This window comes from Hippocampus zosterae, chromosome 2 (genome assembly GCF_025434085.1).
Source record: "Hippocampus zosterae strain Florida chromosome 2, ASM2543408v3, whole genome shotgun sequence".
NCBI lineage: Eukaryota > Metazoa > Chordata > Actinopteri > Syngnathiformes > Syngnathidae > Hippocampus > Hippocampus zosterae.
The window spans coordinates 39,383,163-39,400,034 of NC_067452.1; the positions used below are offsets into that span (position 1 = coordinate 39,383,163).

The 16,872-nt window shown below is 46.7% G+C and overlaps 1 protein-coding gene across 1 annotated transcript; it reads right to left on the reverse strand.

Moving 5' to 3' along the window:
• Window positions 1-1,518: 1,518 nt before the first annotated feature.
• Window positions 1,519-16,219, reverse strand: nalf1a (NALCN channel auxiliary factor 1a). Its single transcript, XM_052059267.1, has 3 exons — window positions 14,892-16,219; window positions 5,427-5,598; window positions 1,519-3,967 (listed from the first exon to the last, which is right to left on the reverse strand). The coding sequence occupies exons 1-3, from the start codon at window positions 15,579-15,581 to the stop codon at window positions 3,678-3,680; spliced, it is 1,152 nt and encodes a 383-aa protein (XP_051915227.1). The 5' UTR covers window positions 15,582-16,219; the 3' UTR covers window positions 1,519-3,677.
• Window positions 16,220-16,872: the final 653 nt, after the last annotated feature.

The window sequence follows — 16,872 nt, forward strand, 5'->3', positions numbered from 1 at the left end:
CAGGAATAAAACCTCCGCCTTGTTTTATTTTGTGACATTGTGATTTGTCTCCTTGAAGGAGAACTCTATTTTGTCTCATAAAACAAGGTTTTTGGGGGGGGGGGACGGGGGGGGGGGTGATTGCTCTCTTTTGGCAAGCGGGATTGAAACAAAACTATACAATCAATCATCAAGAAAGTTTTGGGAGGGGGTGGCAGGATTCACAGTTTTGGTGCGTCTCCAAAATGTAGATGGGGGGGGGGGGGGAAACATGTTGCAAAGCCAATTTGCGAGCAGATCCGACAGGACCGAAATTGACATCCGTCTCAACCCGTCATCTTCTATTTCCCTTCATTCTTTTCAGCATGGCCCTTCAACTCCTCTCACATCTCCATATGGTTGACGTTAGCAAATTGCGCTCGGGTCAGTCCTTTCGCCAGCCTAAATCTGACAGCGTTTCTCACTTCAAAAGGATGCGAATTGATGATGTCACGATTCCAAAACTCGGACTCCATTGTGCACTTATAACACACATCAGATGGCCAGAAGAAAAAATAAGAATAAAAAAAACACACACGTGCACACTCTCAGAAGCACGGATGGGATGGGTCTAGCTAGCCCTTAAATTCTCCTCACGTCGATGCGAATGGAGCCCTTTGCTTGTCCGGGTTTTTTTAAGGTGGCATAAAGGTCGCAAAAGACGCACCTTTCTCGATATCGTTTGGAAATCAATATCATATTGCTCCATTGCCAGTGCTGGCTCGACTCGGGTGTACGGCAAAGAGGCACTCAAACACGCGGGCGGGGTCTCAATCGTCAACCTGAGTGCAGAAGAACAAAAAAAGGTTTTGAAGCGGGAAGGCGGAGATTTGAAAATGTTTCATGTCGGGGGTGAACAGAAACATTCATGGCATGGCACCAGAAATCCGCCGCCATCGGATTTTTCTGAAGGTCGGACGGAAAATACAGTCTGCACGACTGCATTTCGGAGCCTCCGGGACAAAGAAATCGATCTGTAGTAACAGTCCGTGCTTCGCAGAGGATAAAGAATACATGGTCTTGCTAAAGTAGAGGCTTCCTCGAACTTTTGCTTCTTTTGTCACATTCATTCATTCATTCATCTTCCGTACCGCTTGATCCTCACTAGGGTCGCGGGGGGTGCTGGAGCCTATCCCAGCTGTCTTCGGGCAGTAGGCGGGGGGCACCCTGAATCGGTTGCCAGCCAATCGCAGGGCACACACAGAAACGAACAACCACTCACACTCACACTCACACCTAGGGACAATTTGGAGTGTTCAATCAGCCTGCCATGCATGTTTTTGGAATGTGGGAGGAAACCGGAGCACCCGGAGAAAACCCACGCAGGCCCGGGAGAACATGCAAACTCCACACAGGGAGGCCGTAGCTGGAATCGAACCCGGTACCTCTGCACTGTGAAGCCGACGTGCTAACCACTGGACTACCGGGCCGCCCTCCTTTGTAACATTTCGGGCTAAAATATAAAATTAATAAAATAAGATATAACATTTGATTCCCCCGCCCCCAACACCGGATCACTCTGAAATCCTCAGTGTACTTCTGGAGTGAGTTGTCTACAGTGACATTGAAGGGGCCGAATCATATGAATTTTGCAGCGCTTCACAATGGTGTCCCCGACTTGGTGTTGATTTTTCACGACAAATTCCAAAATTTTACATCGATATGTTTGCTGCCTAAAAACGTTGGCAAAAGGTCCAAAACTTCAAGGGGGCAGAATCCTTTGGCAAGTCCCCCCTGTATGCGCCTGTGAGTTTGCCTAGATGTGTTGCTGCACCATTTGTGTTCAAATCACTGTTCTTTAAGTCGTTAAAACCCTGCCACGTGGATTCCATTCGTTAGTCCGTCTATGACATTTCCCCCCAACTTAAAGGCAAAGTGATGCGGTTGCTTTAAGTATACAATATGTAATTCTCTTTGTTTTATGTTTAGTTTGACAGTAAACTTTAAGTGAGTGGCAATAAAAAGAAGAATTGCTGATTGTCTGCCCAACTACTACTTGTTGTGAAGTAAGCTGTAAACTTCACTGTCGCCATCCAGCAGTAGTATCGCCATTTTTTATTATTTTTTGCAGGCAAGTTATAATTAAAAGAAGGAAAAAAAACATCAACAAAATGGCCGATATCTGGTCAAATAAATTGGGTCATTCGCATTGCAAGGCACAACTGTATTTTTGTATTTGTTTGAAATGTAACACACTGCCATTGGGAGAAAAACGATTTAGTATTATTTTTATTTTTTTTAAAGGAAAACGTTTAACCTAAGCATTTTGAGATGGGTGTTAAAATGTTACGATTTTGTGGCCAAATGTGATTTGAGATGACGCTGGAAAGGTTCTCCGCTGTCAAATATACCTTGTTCAAAATACATGATTGTAAATACTGCTCGTGTCAAAGTGCAAAGGAGGCAAAATAAGAGCGATGCGCAGTAGCAAGAAGAGCGAAAATTATAAACGCACACACACACGTGAATAAGGATTGATTTTGTGTGTGATGGAAATGGCTCAACAAATAACTTGGTGTGTATTGCCATGTTGATAAATGAGGCCCCCCCGGGGTTTTGGTTTCAACCACTTTCCAGTTTTCAGCTCCCCACACACACCCTTTTTTTTCATTCCGACAATGTCGACGGATGTCAAGTTCATGAAGCGCTTTTGCCACTTGAGTGCCACCGCTGCCATCCTTTTTTTCATTCATTCATCTTCCGATCCGCTTTATCCTCACAAGGGCGGCGGGGGTTGCTGGAGCCTATCCCAGCTGTCTTCGGGCAGTAGGCGGGGGACACCCTGAACCGCTTGCCAGCCAATCGCAGGGCACACAGAAACAAACAACCATTCGCACTCACACTCACACCTAGGGACAATTTATAGTGTTCAATCAGCCTGCCACGCATATTTTTTGGAATGTGGGAGGAAACCGGAGCACCCGGAGAAAACCCACGCAGGCACGGAGAGAACATGCAAACTCCACACAGGGAGGCCGGAGCTGGAATCGAACCCGGTACCTCTGCACTGTGAAGCCGACGTGCTAACCACTGGACTACCGGGCCGCACCGCTGCCATCCGCGAGGTAAAATTTAACACTGGCCGGGGGGGGGGGGGGGGGGGGGGGTCACTGCCTGGTGCCGTTTATCTTAAATCTGAGTGCACTTGAGGGGCCAAACTGTCGAGGCATGTAGGGAGGGGGAAGAGTTGAGGAAAATATCGACGGGCTGAATTTTTTTTTTTGAAAGACCCACGCGAGTGTTATTGGAAGGTCGAAAGGAAGAGGAAGCGGAAACAAGGCGGAGTCATCAAAAGAAAGGCTCAAAAAGTGGAATGTAGAGACAAGCAGGGGCGCGCACCCTCCATTTCCACGTGCAATCCAGACACAGAAACACAGAAAAAAACAAAAAACGAAAGGAGGGGAGAGGTGGAGGCACAAGATGCTCCGAAACATATGGCTGGAATAGAAACAACGAGCCGTTTTTTTAAGTGGTAAGAGGTCACTTCTTTAAGTGGGCGGGTCCAGTCCACTCCGAGCTTCAATAAAAGCCCTCCCGCATCCTGTGCTGGGTGTTTTTTTTTGTTTTTTGGGGAGGTTGGGGGCGATCCCGGCCATATCCCCCGACCGTGACATTTGCAAAAGCAACAAACCCCTTAAGCCTCGGGCCAATGCCGATATTCAATCCTCGCTCTTCTCCGGTGACAAGGTGACGGCCGTGCCCGCCAAAGTCGAGTTATGGGAGGCCGAGATGATGATGACGGTGTGCAGGAGGACGAGTGCCAGCAAGCAGATCTTCAGCCGCCCGCTGCACAGTCTCGGGGTTGCGGTGGAGGTGACCGAGGCCCCCTTGGGCCGGCAGGAGGAGGCAGTCCTTTTTAGCGTCTCGCCCGAGGGGCCGTCCATGTTGGAGTCCCATCGGACGTCGCAGCACTCCGCCTTGCTCTCTGATGGATGCTCTCTCAAGAGTCCTGAAACGGGAGTGACGCCGACCAGAAAAACACGTTTTAGGCATCTTTTGACGTTGAAAACGCGACGGCGGATTACCACGTTGAATTGGCGAATAATGGCTGGACCGATTAATCGATTAATCGACGATTACCCGATTAATCGACGAAAATTAGTCGACCCTACTGGAGCTCATTTGAGTTTTTGGCGCCAATCTACACGGGAATTTCGACTCGCCCAGTCTGCTGCCCTTGCCAGACTCGTACGGTTGGGGGGGGGGCAGCTGATTTGAATCATCGATTAATCGGTTGATTTGGTTGTCAATTAAGTGATAAATCGGATTGAAAAAAAAAACAACAACCCTTTTTGTATAACGGGACCTGATTTCATACTGAAAGTGCAGAAACTGCAATAACATACAGAATATTCAGTTACCTGTTTGGTCTGTAACACGTCAGAAAATAGGCAAGAGTGTCTTATTTTGAAAGGACGCAAAGACAATCAGTCCGCTTGTATGGACTTTGACAGAAATCCCAAAATATCTTTCTGTTAGGAGGCTGAAATTCCAAGGATTTGGACAATTTAAAATTTAACTCGGTTATCTTAACGATTAATCGACCCGCGATTAATTGGGTCATCTATTTAATTCTCGATTAATCGACTAGTCGCTTCACCTCTACTTCATACATTTGACAAAGTACACCAAAAAAAAAAAAGATGGATGAGAGTGGAGATGAGCCATTCATCTTCCTAACCGCTTGATCCTCACTAGGGTCGCGGGGGGTGCTGGAGCCTATCCCAGCTGTCTCCAGGCAGTAGGCGGGGGACACCCTGAATCGGTTGCCAGCCAATCGCAGGGCACACAGAAACGAACAACCATTCGCACTCACACTCACACCAATTTAGGGACAATTTAGAGTGTTCAATCAGCCTGCCATGTATGTTTTTGGAATGTGGGAGGAAACCGGAGCACCCGGAGAAAACCCACGCAGGCCCGGGGAGAACATGCAAACTCCACACAGGGAGGCCGGAGCTGGAATCGAACCCGGTACCTCTGCACTGTGAAGCCGACGTGCTAACCACTGGACTACCGGGCCGCCCCTTTTTTCCATTATCAATAAGTTTTTAAAAAATTTTATTCATTGTTTATAAGAATTTATTTTTTTATTGTTTTTTTAATTGTAATTTTTTTTTTAATTATTCTTAAATACGTTTTTATTAATTGACCCGAAATTGATACATTTGGGTTAACGATGAGCATAGCTCAATGTAATTTAAATAATATTTTATTATGAATTTTATGAAATATTTGCCTGGTGGTGTGCCACGAGCATGTTTTATTTTTTCCTGAATGTAACACAGGTGCTCTGGCTCAGTAAAGGCTGGCAAATACTGCAAAATACGATCTCGAATATTATATCCTACAATTAATTTAAAAAAAAAAGCAAAAGACCGCAATAGCCAGACAGAGTGGACAGAAACCTGTGCAGATGAAACTGGGGCTGCCGCCGTGGATCAAGTCGTCGTTGTCCGGCAGGATGAACGGGCAGCTCTGCTGGACCTCCAAGCAGTACTGGTGGCACGATACCTTTCTTTGACACGACTGCTGCATGGTGGGGAAATACTGAGCGCACAGCCACGGTTTGTAGGCCGTCTGGAAGGGACAGAGAAGAAGTCGTGATTAGAGGGTGAAAAACATGATGGTTTATGATACAATCTCGGAGCGGTACACCCGCAGAAAATCAAAGTCCTCGGTCGCCACCTCCGCTCGTATCGGTAGACTTTCTGTTCGCGTCGACCTCAAAGTGCAGATGTACCGGGTTCAATACCAGCTCCGACCTCCCTGTGTGGAGTTTGCATGGTCTCCTTGGGCCTGCGTGGTTTTTTTCCGGGTAATCCAGTTTCCTCCCACATTCCAAAAACATTCATGGCAGGATGATTGAACACTCAAAAATTTTCCCGCGTTGTGGGTGTGAGCACGGATGGTTGATGGTCTCTGTGTGCCCTGCGATTGGCTGGCAACCGATTCAGGGTGTCCTCCGCCTCTTGCTCGAAGATGGCTGTGATAGGCTCCAGCACTCACCGCGATGCAGGATAAATATCGAACTGACATTGGGGGAGTGAGGTGGGGGGGGGGGGGGGGGGGGGTGACTTCACTTCATCAAATAATTATGCCGATTTTGAAAGCCGCCTCAAATACACGAATGTCGGGCTGGTTACTGTCACTTTAAGAATCCACGCCGAAGCATATACTGTACATTTCCCCGCTAACCTACAATTGCAACCAAATCTTAAATTCAATTGCGTTCTCAGCTTTATTCGTGGTCCTAAACCGCCCAAGTCAGAATATGGATCGTGATCCCGACCCAGAAGTAATCAATAAATGAGAAACCTCAACGGCCGCCTCATATTTCACTGAGTTTGAGCCGCTCCCCGGCATCCCTCTGAGGATCCAGTCGCGGCGTCATTCCTGACAGCGAGAGGTGAGATCATAAGTCCAGGGATGCCACGGCGATGGAAATAGAACCAAAACAATACGAGTCAGAGAGAAAAATCTGGGTCCTCCTGAAAATGTATGCCAGCAGTTACCAAGGTAACGCCGGTCCTCTGCTTTTCATCAGCGCTCAATAGGTGCTGCCCCACTCGCCGCTGTTTTTTTTATTTTATTTTTTTCTGCTCGTGTGCACAAGTGCAACAGTGCAAAAGTGCGCGTGTGCGGCGTGAAAAGGGAAGAGAGCAAATCGAGTTAGTCAGGAAGCAGGCCTGCGGTCTGATTTGATCAGTCTAATGTGTGATCATTGTGAATGGGGGGGACCTGGCACTCAGAAATACTCTGTCACCTTGAAGCTTGGTGGGCCGCCAGCCCCCCCGTCGGCGAAGACACCAAACTGCTTCAGACGCCATGACACGTACGACTCCATTTGCCCTGGCGCGAAAATGATGAAGACGTGGTCCGATTTTTATGCCACGGAGCCCTGAAAGTTTGATTGACCGTGATTAATTTGTCCCGTTAACTTTTGGTCCCTTAAAAAGTGGCAAACACGCACACACTATTGGCTGCGGTTGATCAAGTCACTCGTACTCCCCCCCCCCCGAAAAAAAAAAAAAGAAAATCGCACTGAGAAGAACTGATTTCGATAAATGCAATGAATTTGCTTGTACAGTACACATCCGGAGTCATGAAGCCGCGTTACACAACAACTGTTAGTCAGTAGTTAAATTATTCAACACATACAAAGCACCTTCGAAGGAGTTTTAGCTCGCGTACGGGTCTGAACAACCTACGAGCACAAAATGATGTGACGTTATACATGGGGGGGGGGGGCAAACAAGTCGGAACACAAGTCATTTTTGTCGCGGGCCACAATGTCGTTACGGTTTCCCTTGGAGGGCCGTTATGACTGAATTTTGCGAATCGATATCCATGTTGAATCACCTCCGGCAGCCATCTCGTTACCTCTGCGTCTTGCGTCCTCGACGAATAATTTTCCCGCAGGATGCACAGTTCTGAATAATGAGCGTTTTTGGGACGTAAGGAAATTTCTCAGTCAAAAAAAAAAAAAAAACGAAACAAAAAAACTACAATACATCGTTTTTTTGCCAGCAACGATCGCGGTTTGACAATCGCCGCCATTGTTGTTTTGATCTCGCGTGATAAGATTTCCGTTCTCGCGAGACGAGATTGGCGAGATCGGCAGACGATTACCAAATTGTGCCAAATTGCGAACGTTTATTGCGGAGATATTACAGAGGAAGCAGCTAAAGTTGGATAGTTTTTTTGCGATAATAATAATTATCAATTATTATTATTATATTAATAATAATAAGATGCCTTGCATCATTGGAAGCAGAGCAATGTTTATAAATACCCTAGTTTTGGGATTATGTCATATATCATGCACGTCACTTCACGAGTTTTCATATCATATTAAATATACAGGTATGTGCAAGAAACTGGATTGGGTACAGAGTTTGAAGTGCCATTTTTACTGGTGTGCCTGCTAGTTAACCCTAAAAAAAATATTGTCATACCTTGTAAATTCATTTAAAGGTACTGAAGTCAATGTCGCAGTGGTGGAACTCCTGACAAAGTCGATGTTTGTCAACGATGTCATGAAGATGTCTCACCTCGGACAGACCAGTGGCGTGGAAGCTTTTCACGGTGGTGTGAATCACTTTGCACCAAAGATGTACCACTTCTCGTACAAAGGTGTGTTAAAGAAAACTGATATGCAGACTATAGTGAAATGTAGAACTTTGAGATATAAAGTTATTTCATCAAAATTTGACAATTAAAAAAAAAATAAGATATGGCATTTTTTGTTCTATTCCAGAATAATTCTTGCTGCTATGCATTATAATAAAAATGCTGGCAGACCACAGAAAGTGACAAAATAAGTAAATTTCTGAAGCAATTTCTGACAGCAGCACTGAACAGACCAGACCGGACAAGTCAACCGTTATTGCCGAGCACCAGACGAGATTCCTCAGGAAATTAAAAAAAAAAATTACATTCCTTGTATTCAGTTGTCCTCATTTGTTTATTTTTATTCCAGTATTTTGTTGTGATAGACAACATGTCCACATTAACCACTCTAAAACCAGTCCAAATCACACGTCTGGAACAAATATTTCTCTGTGAAACACGAAACCCTTTAAAAACAGCTGACTTTTGTCCTGGTGGTGGAAAATGTGCGACACGGCGCATGCTGGGAGCACAACACGGTTGTCCTGACCAAGAACCTTCCAGCATCAGCGCATCCTGTGGCCCATCAAATGCCTTGCCTTTGTACTGCTGCTTGTAGGTCATCCATACCACATGTAATCCATATGGGTCTAGGCACCCAGCATCGAGTCCAGGATGGTCGGCGATGCAGTCCAGCACCAAGATTGAGCCGGGATCGAACCCACAACCTCTGCACTGTGAGGTCAACGTGCTAACCACTGGAGCACCGGGCTGCCCACGTCTGATATATATATATTTTTTAATGCTCAAATATCATCATTTCCAAATTTATATCAAAGGAAAAATGGCTTCAAAAATCACTAGCAAAAGATATTTTTTAAGAATGGAACTTCAAACTAAATTGAATGAATGAATAAGCTCACTGCCGAGTTCCCTTGTAGAGGGCACAATCAATAGAGGCCATTTTTAAGGAGCCAGCTCCACTTTTAAATACGTCCCCATTCTTTTGTCTTGGCCCTCAGCCAGGTCCTCTTTCTGTAGCACCCTGCGTCCACCTTGACGATTAAAAAAAACAAAAAAAGACAAACGCTTTGCACGATGAGCCCGATAACGCGATACAAGCGCGCACGATTCACATTGCAAGGAATCCTTATGCTAAATCGCCCGATGTGCGTGGGTGGGTGGCCAACTGTCAATTTTTTTGAGGGGTGATGGTCGGTCGCGTCCTCGCTGGATTCGGAAGGATCAAGCGGTGTGCCGGCGGCCCTAAAACATCTGCGCCCATTTTTTTGTGACCTTGAAGGGAAAAAATACATAAATAAATAAAACTGCTTGATGCAGCTCAGGACAAACGACGCTTTGGTACTTTACGTGCATGAAGTGATTTTTGATTTTTTTTTTTAATCGGTCCGCATGAAGGGAAAACCCGCATTGTACCTTTTGGGATGGCGAAAGCGATCAACTTGAAGACACGAGATGATGACATGGCGTCTACTTCAAGGTTCTATCGACAACATGACTCAAGAAAGACTACGTGAGAGTACAAGAGCATGCGGTGTGGGCATCCAAACGCATTTGGGTTCGGGTTTTTTTTTTTACAGGCAAGCAGATGGCTTTGTGGGATTTTTCATCTGCATGTGCCGCCTCCCTGTCAGTGTTTGGGTGAATAGAAGCCATCTGGGATTGGCTGTGGCTTCTGTGAATGGAGTCTGGCATCACCATTCACCAACGACGACAGCTCCGCTCAGTTACTCAGCTCTTGACTCCCTCCGGGTGGGAAGGTGCGAGAGAAATCTACCAGCAAAATGGTATCATGTTGAAAGTTTCATTTAATTTGGGCACGTCCAGACGTTCGGGTGCGTATTCAATGCCCCCCAAACGCCTGCGCGTAAAGGTGTCGGCCATTTGGGCGGGGAGGGCTTTTGAAGTCCAGAGTGATCGCGTCGAAGCGAGGGGGGTGAACAGATGGAAGAAGGCTCGACTTGGTCACAAAGTGGGAAGAAACAAATTTGGGAACGAAGCATTGTTGAACATCGAAAGACGGTTTGGGAACGGGTATCGCGCCCAGGCGGACATTTGTCATCTGCAAAGTCGGCAACTTGTTGATTTGTTGTAGAGCAGACTGAAAGGTGTCGACGCATCTGTGGTTCAGAGCATAAACCGAGGTGAAAATCAGTCGTGGTGGACAAGTGAAGCTTCGTGAAGCACTTGTGTAAGTTTTGACTCCTCTAGAGGGCACTCTTGGTTTAAAAATGCAGTGGAATTTCCATACATTTCCATTGCACCAACATTTATATTTCAACCAAGAGCACCATCTAGAGGTGTCAAAGAGTATCACGGGTGCTTCATGAAGCTTCGTTTTCTCATCATTAGCAATCATATCACTACTGAGGGGCCGAACCGGGTCTCGTGGTATGCAAATATCGGGGGCAGTGTTTTTCTTGCATTTCGCATATGTAAACAATAAAAGTCCGACTGGAGTACAAGGGAAGCACCGTGAAGCTTCGTGAAGCACGTGTGTACCTTTTTGACTCCTCTAGAGGGCACTCTTGGTTTAAAGATGCAGTGGAATTTCCATACATTTCCATTGCACTAACCTTTATATTTCAACCAAGAGCACCATCTAGAGGTGTCTAAGGGTATCACGGGTGGTTCATGAAGCTTCGTTTTCCCATCATTAGCAATCAGATCACTACTGAGGGGCCGAACCGGGGGCGTGGTATGCAAATATCGGGGGCAGTGTTTTTCTTGCATTTCGCATATGTAAACAATAAAAGTCCGACTGGAGTACAAGTGAAGCACCGTGAAGCACCGTGAAGCACGTGTGTACCTTTTTGACTCCTCTAGAGGGCACTCTTGGTTTAAAGATGCAGTGGAATTTCCATACATTTCCATTGCACCAACCTTTATATTTCAACCAAGAGCACCATCTAGAGGTGTCAAAGAGTATCACGGGTGCTTCATGAAGCTTCGTTTTCTCATCATTAGCAATCAGATCACTCCTGAGGGGCCGAACCGGGGGCGTGGTATGCAAATATCGGGGGCAGTGTTTTTCTTGCATTTCGCATATGTAAACAAAAGTCCGACTGGAGTACAAGGGAAGCACCGTGAAGCACCGTGAAGCACGTGTGTACCTTTTTGACTCCTCTAGAGGGCACTCTTGGTTTAAAGATGCAGTGGAATTTCCATACATTTCCATTGCACTAACCTTTATATTTCAACCAAGAGCACCATCTAGAGGTGTCAAAGAGTATCACGGGTGCTTCATGAAGCTTCGTTTTCCCATCATTAGCAATCAGATCACTCCTGAGGGGCCGAACCGGGGGCGTGGTATGCAATATCGGGGGCAGTGTTTTTCTTGCATTTCGCATATGTAAACAATAAAAGTCTGACTGGAGTACAAGGGAAGCACCGTGAAGCACGTGTGTACTTTTTTGACTCCTCTAGAGGGCACTCTTGATTTAAAGATGCAGTGGAATTTCCATACATTTCCATTGCACTAACCTTTATATTTCAACCAAGAGCACCATCTAGAGGTGCTTCATGAAGCTTCGTTTTCCCATCATTAGCAATCAGATCACTCCTGAGGGGCCGAACCGGGGGCGTGGTATGCAAATATCGGGAGCAGTGTTTTTCTTGTATTTCGCATATGTAAACAATAAAAGTACGACTGGAGTACAAGGAACTCTAAGAGTGACCACGGAGCAAACAACCGTCGTTTGTCCTCAGAGATCCTCTTCCGCCGTCAAAAGACAATCTTCCTTGTGTGTCGAGTCATTTGTTTAACTTTGCCCGAGAAAAACCCCTGACAGAAAGGGAGAACAAAAAAAAAAAAGCTGGGGGTTACCATGTTTTTTGACACGTTGGGAACCGATGCACAACCATCAATATGGAGTACACGAAGCGAAGCGAAGCGCGTGAAGCCAATTCTGTATTGACCCTCACTTCTACTGTACGCCGCAGCACGTGTGCGGCAGTTTGAAGTCGGAGCCCCCTCAAGCGTATTCTAAAGCGCGGCCAGCGATCAAATGGAGCCGGTCGAGAGCCTTTTATAGTGCGTCTGGCTACGATGAGCAAACAAGAGCTTTCCGCCACATTAGGCCGCCAAACCACCTCTTGACTTCAACGACTCATTCTCCACGTGGAGAGGCGCGGGCCAGGCGAACACCTGGCGGTGGCCAACGCGCTTGATCAGTCCAACAATGCGGCTTTCGGGTTGCTCAAAGTGGTCCACGCAAAACGGTGCAACGTCATCCGTGCAGTTTTCGTTCTTGACGTTTGCAATCAAACCGCAAACGGGGGGGTGGGGGGGGGGGATAGTTACTCCGCGTTTAAGGAATACCTGCTATGTTTCTGTACAGTGTAACCTCAGAAATAAGACCACCTATGTTACTGCTCAAATGGTCTTATTTTCGGGGTGGTCTGATTTCTGAAGTGGCATGCAGTAATGATAATGCAGAAGTAATGTGGCTCACATGCAACAATATACTGTAGCGTCATGTACACACAATGAGTAATAAATGATGGATTGTACATGCAACTGTATTGTACACAAAAGAAATTTAATCATTTAATCAGTCTATGTATGTATAAGGCAAGAGAAAAAAAACTACATATCACCGCTGGCTCGCTCTCCTGACAGCTTAGCGCCTCCAATGGTGTGCCTTGTTTTGAAACGATCCAGCCAACATCCAGCCGGATATCGCAGTCGCAATTCTGAATTCCGGGGTGGTCTCATTTCTAGGGTTTCAATACAATACAATACATAGGCGTTCTATTTGGGACTGTACAAAACCGGTCGTATTTTTAAGGTGGTCGTTTAAATGAGGTGGTCACATAGCGGGGTTTCACTGTATTTAAATGGCGGTCAGTATGTTGGTACTTGGAGACCAAAGTATTTTTGGAAGTGATACCTTTTGTATCAAGTATGGACGTTCAATACCACTTATTTTCCAGCCAACACTGGTACGAGTATTCATCCTTTCGTACTCAGCCGATACAGAATACCGATACTACTTTATTTGACAATAAAGTTGTACTTGACTTGTACCTTTGACACATCAAATTTGAATGAACACTATGATAGATAATTGCCAACAAAGACCCTTCTTTCTTTCTGACGCATACGATCATTCACCGATGTGGTAATCTGCCGCTGTGTAGCGCCCCCTACTGGAGGAGGACTTACTCAATGTATTTTTTTAAATTTTTTATTTTGTCTTATTTGGTAGCTTCTATCAGCAGCTTTCAGGAGTAGCCAATGGCTTGGAATAAAGCCAGTATCGGACCGGTATCAATACTTGGTATCGGTTTGAGAACCACCATACCAATCCACAAGTGGGGGCATAAATGAGTCAAATCACATGAAATAATAAATAACAAATCTTCTTGTCACTTTTTTTTTGTTTTTTCCAAGTTGGGTAGATACAGTAGTGGTGAGTACAACCACCTCACAGTTTTGAGGTTGGGGGCGGGGTTTGAATCTGGACTGTGATTTTGCTCGCCCATTCCAAAAGCATGCTTGGAGACACGCCACGGGAATGCGGGTGCGAATGATTGTTTGTCTATAGAGCACCGTGATGCCATGAGAGAAATGTCAAATTGAATTCGACTCATTGTGCCTTGGCCACCTTGGCCACGGGGCTTCCGGGAACAGTCATACAGACACAAACAAAGAGTTCAGCACAAGTCTCTGTACTTCAGCAAGGTGCGAGTTCAAAGGATAAACAATATATCCCAGTGAGTATTGTGATATACGATTTGACGTGTAGATCCGCCGTTGGTGTTCAAATATTTGCGCTTGCAAGTCAAAGTAAGAAACTGGTCATACAACGATTCATATCTCGAGAAAACTCACGAGCTTGAGTCACTCGCGAAACGACTGTACCTGACCCATCAATTCGCTGATTGATTTGATGATTTTGCAAATGCCAATGTAAAAAAAAAAATCGGAACGCATAAACCAGGAATGTCCAAAGTCCGGCCTGGGGGCCAAATCCGGCCCGCGGTCGAATTTCATCCGGCCCTCGGCCCCTGTCATAAAATCAGTGCCGTCTGGCCGCAGGTTGGGCGCAATGGAACACGTGTTGCATTGACTGAGGTCTCGTAGACTGGTGAGTGATGTTTCATAGAGTACCGCTTCCCTCTAGTGGCTAAATGAGTAATAGCATTCACTAAATGAGTAATAGCATTTAGACACTAGAGGGCATCACTCACGAGTTAACAAGACATCACTCCGTGTTTATATTGACTGATATGTCATATTTCAAATTCCTGTTTCAAATGAACCAAAAGAAATTCTTAAGATTGTTGAAATTAAAATAAAAATGGAAATGTGAAACAGACTGGCTTACTAAAATTTGTTGAACGATATTGTTGTTCAATGTAAAGAATGTCAGCCAAGGTCGGCCCCCCCGACATTTTACCACATAAAATCTGGCCCCCTTGGCAAAAAGTTTGGACACCCCTGGCATAAACGATTCACAGATAGGAGGTGTCGTGTAGTAGGGCCTCCATGTGCACGTTAGCATGGAGCCAACAGGCAGCTACATGAATGAACATGAGGCCGGTCCATCTCCTTGAATCTGTCACCATGGCGACAGGAGGAGGAGGGGGAACCACAAAGCTGGCGTCTATCCGGGTCCAAATCAACAGATGGCCACCATATCACCCTCGCCGTCACCCGAAGACCACAAGGGCACCCCCCCACCCCACACACACACCAGAAACCTCCCACCCCCCACCCCCCTCCCCTCGCCTACCTTGCACTGCTCCATGCACGTCCTTACAGAATACTCGGTCGGCTCGTATTTCCTCGTGAGGAGCTCAAAGTCGTCGTACTTCTCCTGGGCGTGCTGGTCGTAGCGCTGGTACGCCTGCACGCACAGGCTGCATCGGGTCGCGTCGCCGTCGCCGAGCACGTCCAGGCTGCAGTTCAAATTGTCCGGACTGGTCGAGCCGCCGAACAAATCCAGCAGCGAGTAGGAGTTACAAAAGGAGAGGTACAAATCGCTCATGTTGACCGCCGGCGTGCCCTCCTTAGCGGAGAGGCCCCTGCACAAATGGTCGGCGTCGGCGAAAGTCAAGCAGGTGTTTGACAAAGTGTCCGTGTGGCAAGTTTCCAGCCGCCACAAATGTTTGCTCGAGTTTCCTACAAAAATAGCGAGTGGGTTTTCTCTGAGGCTGCTATGTGCTGAATGGGTCCGGGGGTAGAGGAGGCTGGAGGATCCCAACTTGTCCCGGGTCCTGGCCAGTTTGGCCTCGGCGCAGAACCACAGGTGATCAGAGAGGAGGATGGTGAGAAACAAGAGGGATGCCAAGGACAGTCGCCATCTCTGCGCCCTCTCGGAGTCGGTGAATGGCTTTTGGTTGTCGCGCGGGGGTTCTAGCCAGATTTGGAAGCCGCCATCGTCATCATCTTGGTGCCAACACGTCCCAGCACCCCTGGTCATATTTTGGGAACCGGCCGACTCCACCGTGGCGGCTCCTCTGCCGCAGCAGTCATTGACGTGGGGTCCGCTTCGCGTTCCTCCCCCTTCAGGTGTCGGCTGGTGGCTTGTCCCGGCTTGCCTTGGCCTCCGCGGCTAATTCCCATCCGACTGAGCGTGGGCCGGGTAGCAAATTAGACGCTGGCAAGCCTGGGCCGAATCCTCCATGGCTGACCGGACCGGGGGAAGCCGCCGCTGTGCTAGCCCCGCGCCGAGCCGAGACGAGACGAGCCGCACACCGCTGCGCTCCTCCTCTCCCTCTTGCCGGGCCTCGCGAAGGCGTCTATAGTTATCCACACGCTCACCGACACCTCGGTCGCGCTACGCTGCGGCAGCTGTCGTCTTCCAACATGGTCTGGGCTCGGTGTCGACGGATAGGCCCACAGCCTGTGACGGACCTCTTTGCTTTTTCAAGCCCTCACCCTCTTCATCCCGCTGCCGTCGTCAAGTCGCCGCCATATTGGCCAAGGAACTGTGCGTGTTCGCTGGAAGCTCTCGTGCTGGCCGTAATAAGGCTTGCAGGTTCCGGTTCTATTTTCTACAAAATAAAAGCTCCCCTCGGTTGGAAAATTGTAATTAAAGAGGCGGTTTTATACATTTCGGGAGACATCGAAATGTGTTTACTTTTTTTCTACCATAACGGTTTTTTTAAAAGATATTTTCATTTGTTTGTTTTTAATTTTGACCAAATTTGACTACTAACTTTTAGCCCAACGCTAATCCAGCCGCTTGCCTCATACGATTTTGCCCTCCGTTGTAATGAACAACAATTACGTTTCACTTAAAAATTCCACCTGTTCCACCGAACCTAACACTTCATTCACAAATTATATATAAATAGTAGTCGTCGTTGGAGTGGTAGTGAAACCCGATACTGAATATATATAGATATTTTTTTGCTTTGACTAGCAAGTGAGATATTAGCTCTGTGTGGGTGGGTGGGTGACACGTGTCTGACAAAAATAGTGAGCTACCCATGAAAAAAGAGGATTCAAGCTGTTTATTACCACTCCCAGTTCAGGTTTACTGTCATAATAAATAAACATCAAATACAAAGAATTACACTTTGTGCATTTACATTGTAAAACAACCACTTAGTTTTAGCCTCTAGTGGGTTAACGCTAACATGGACAATGATTTGCCTCTGTGTGTATGTGCTATGGGTAAGCAACCAACATTTGAACAAATGGCACAGTAGTACACGGAGAACCCCAATTTAACTGCAGTGACAGTCGTATGCTGCGTTCTTCATGCT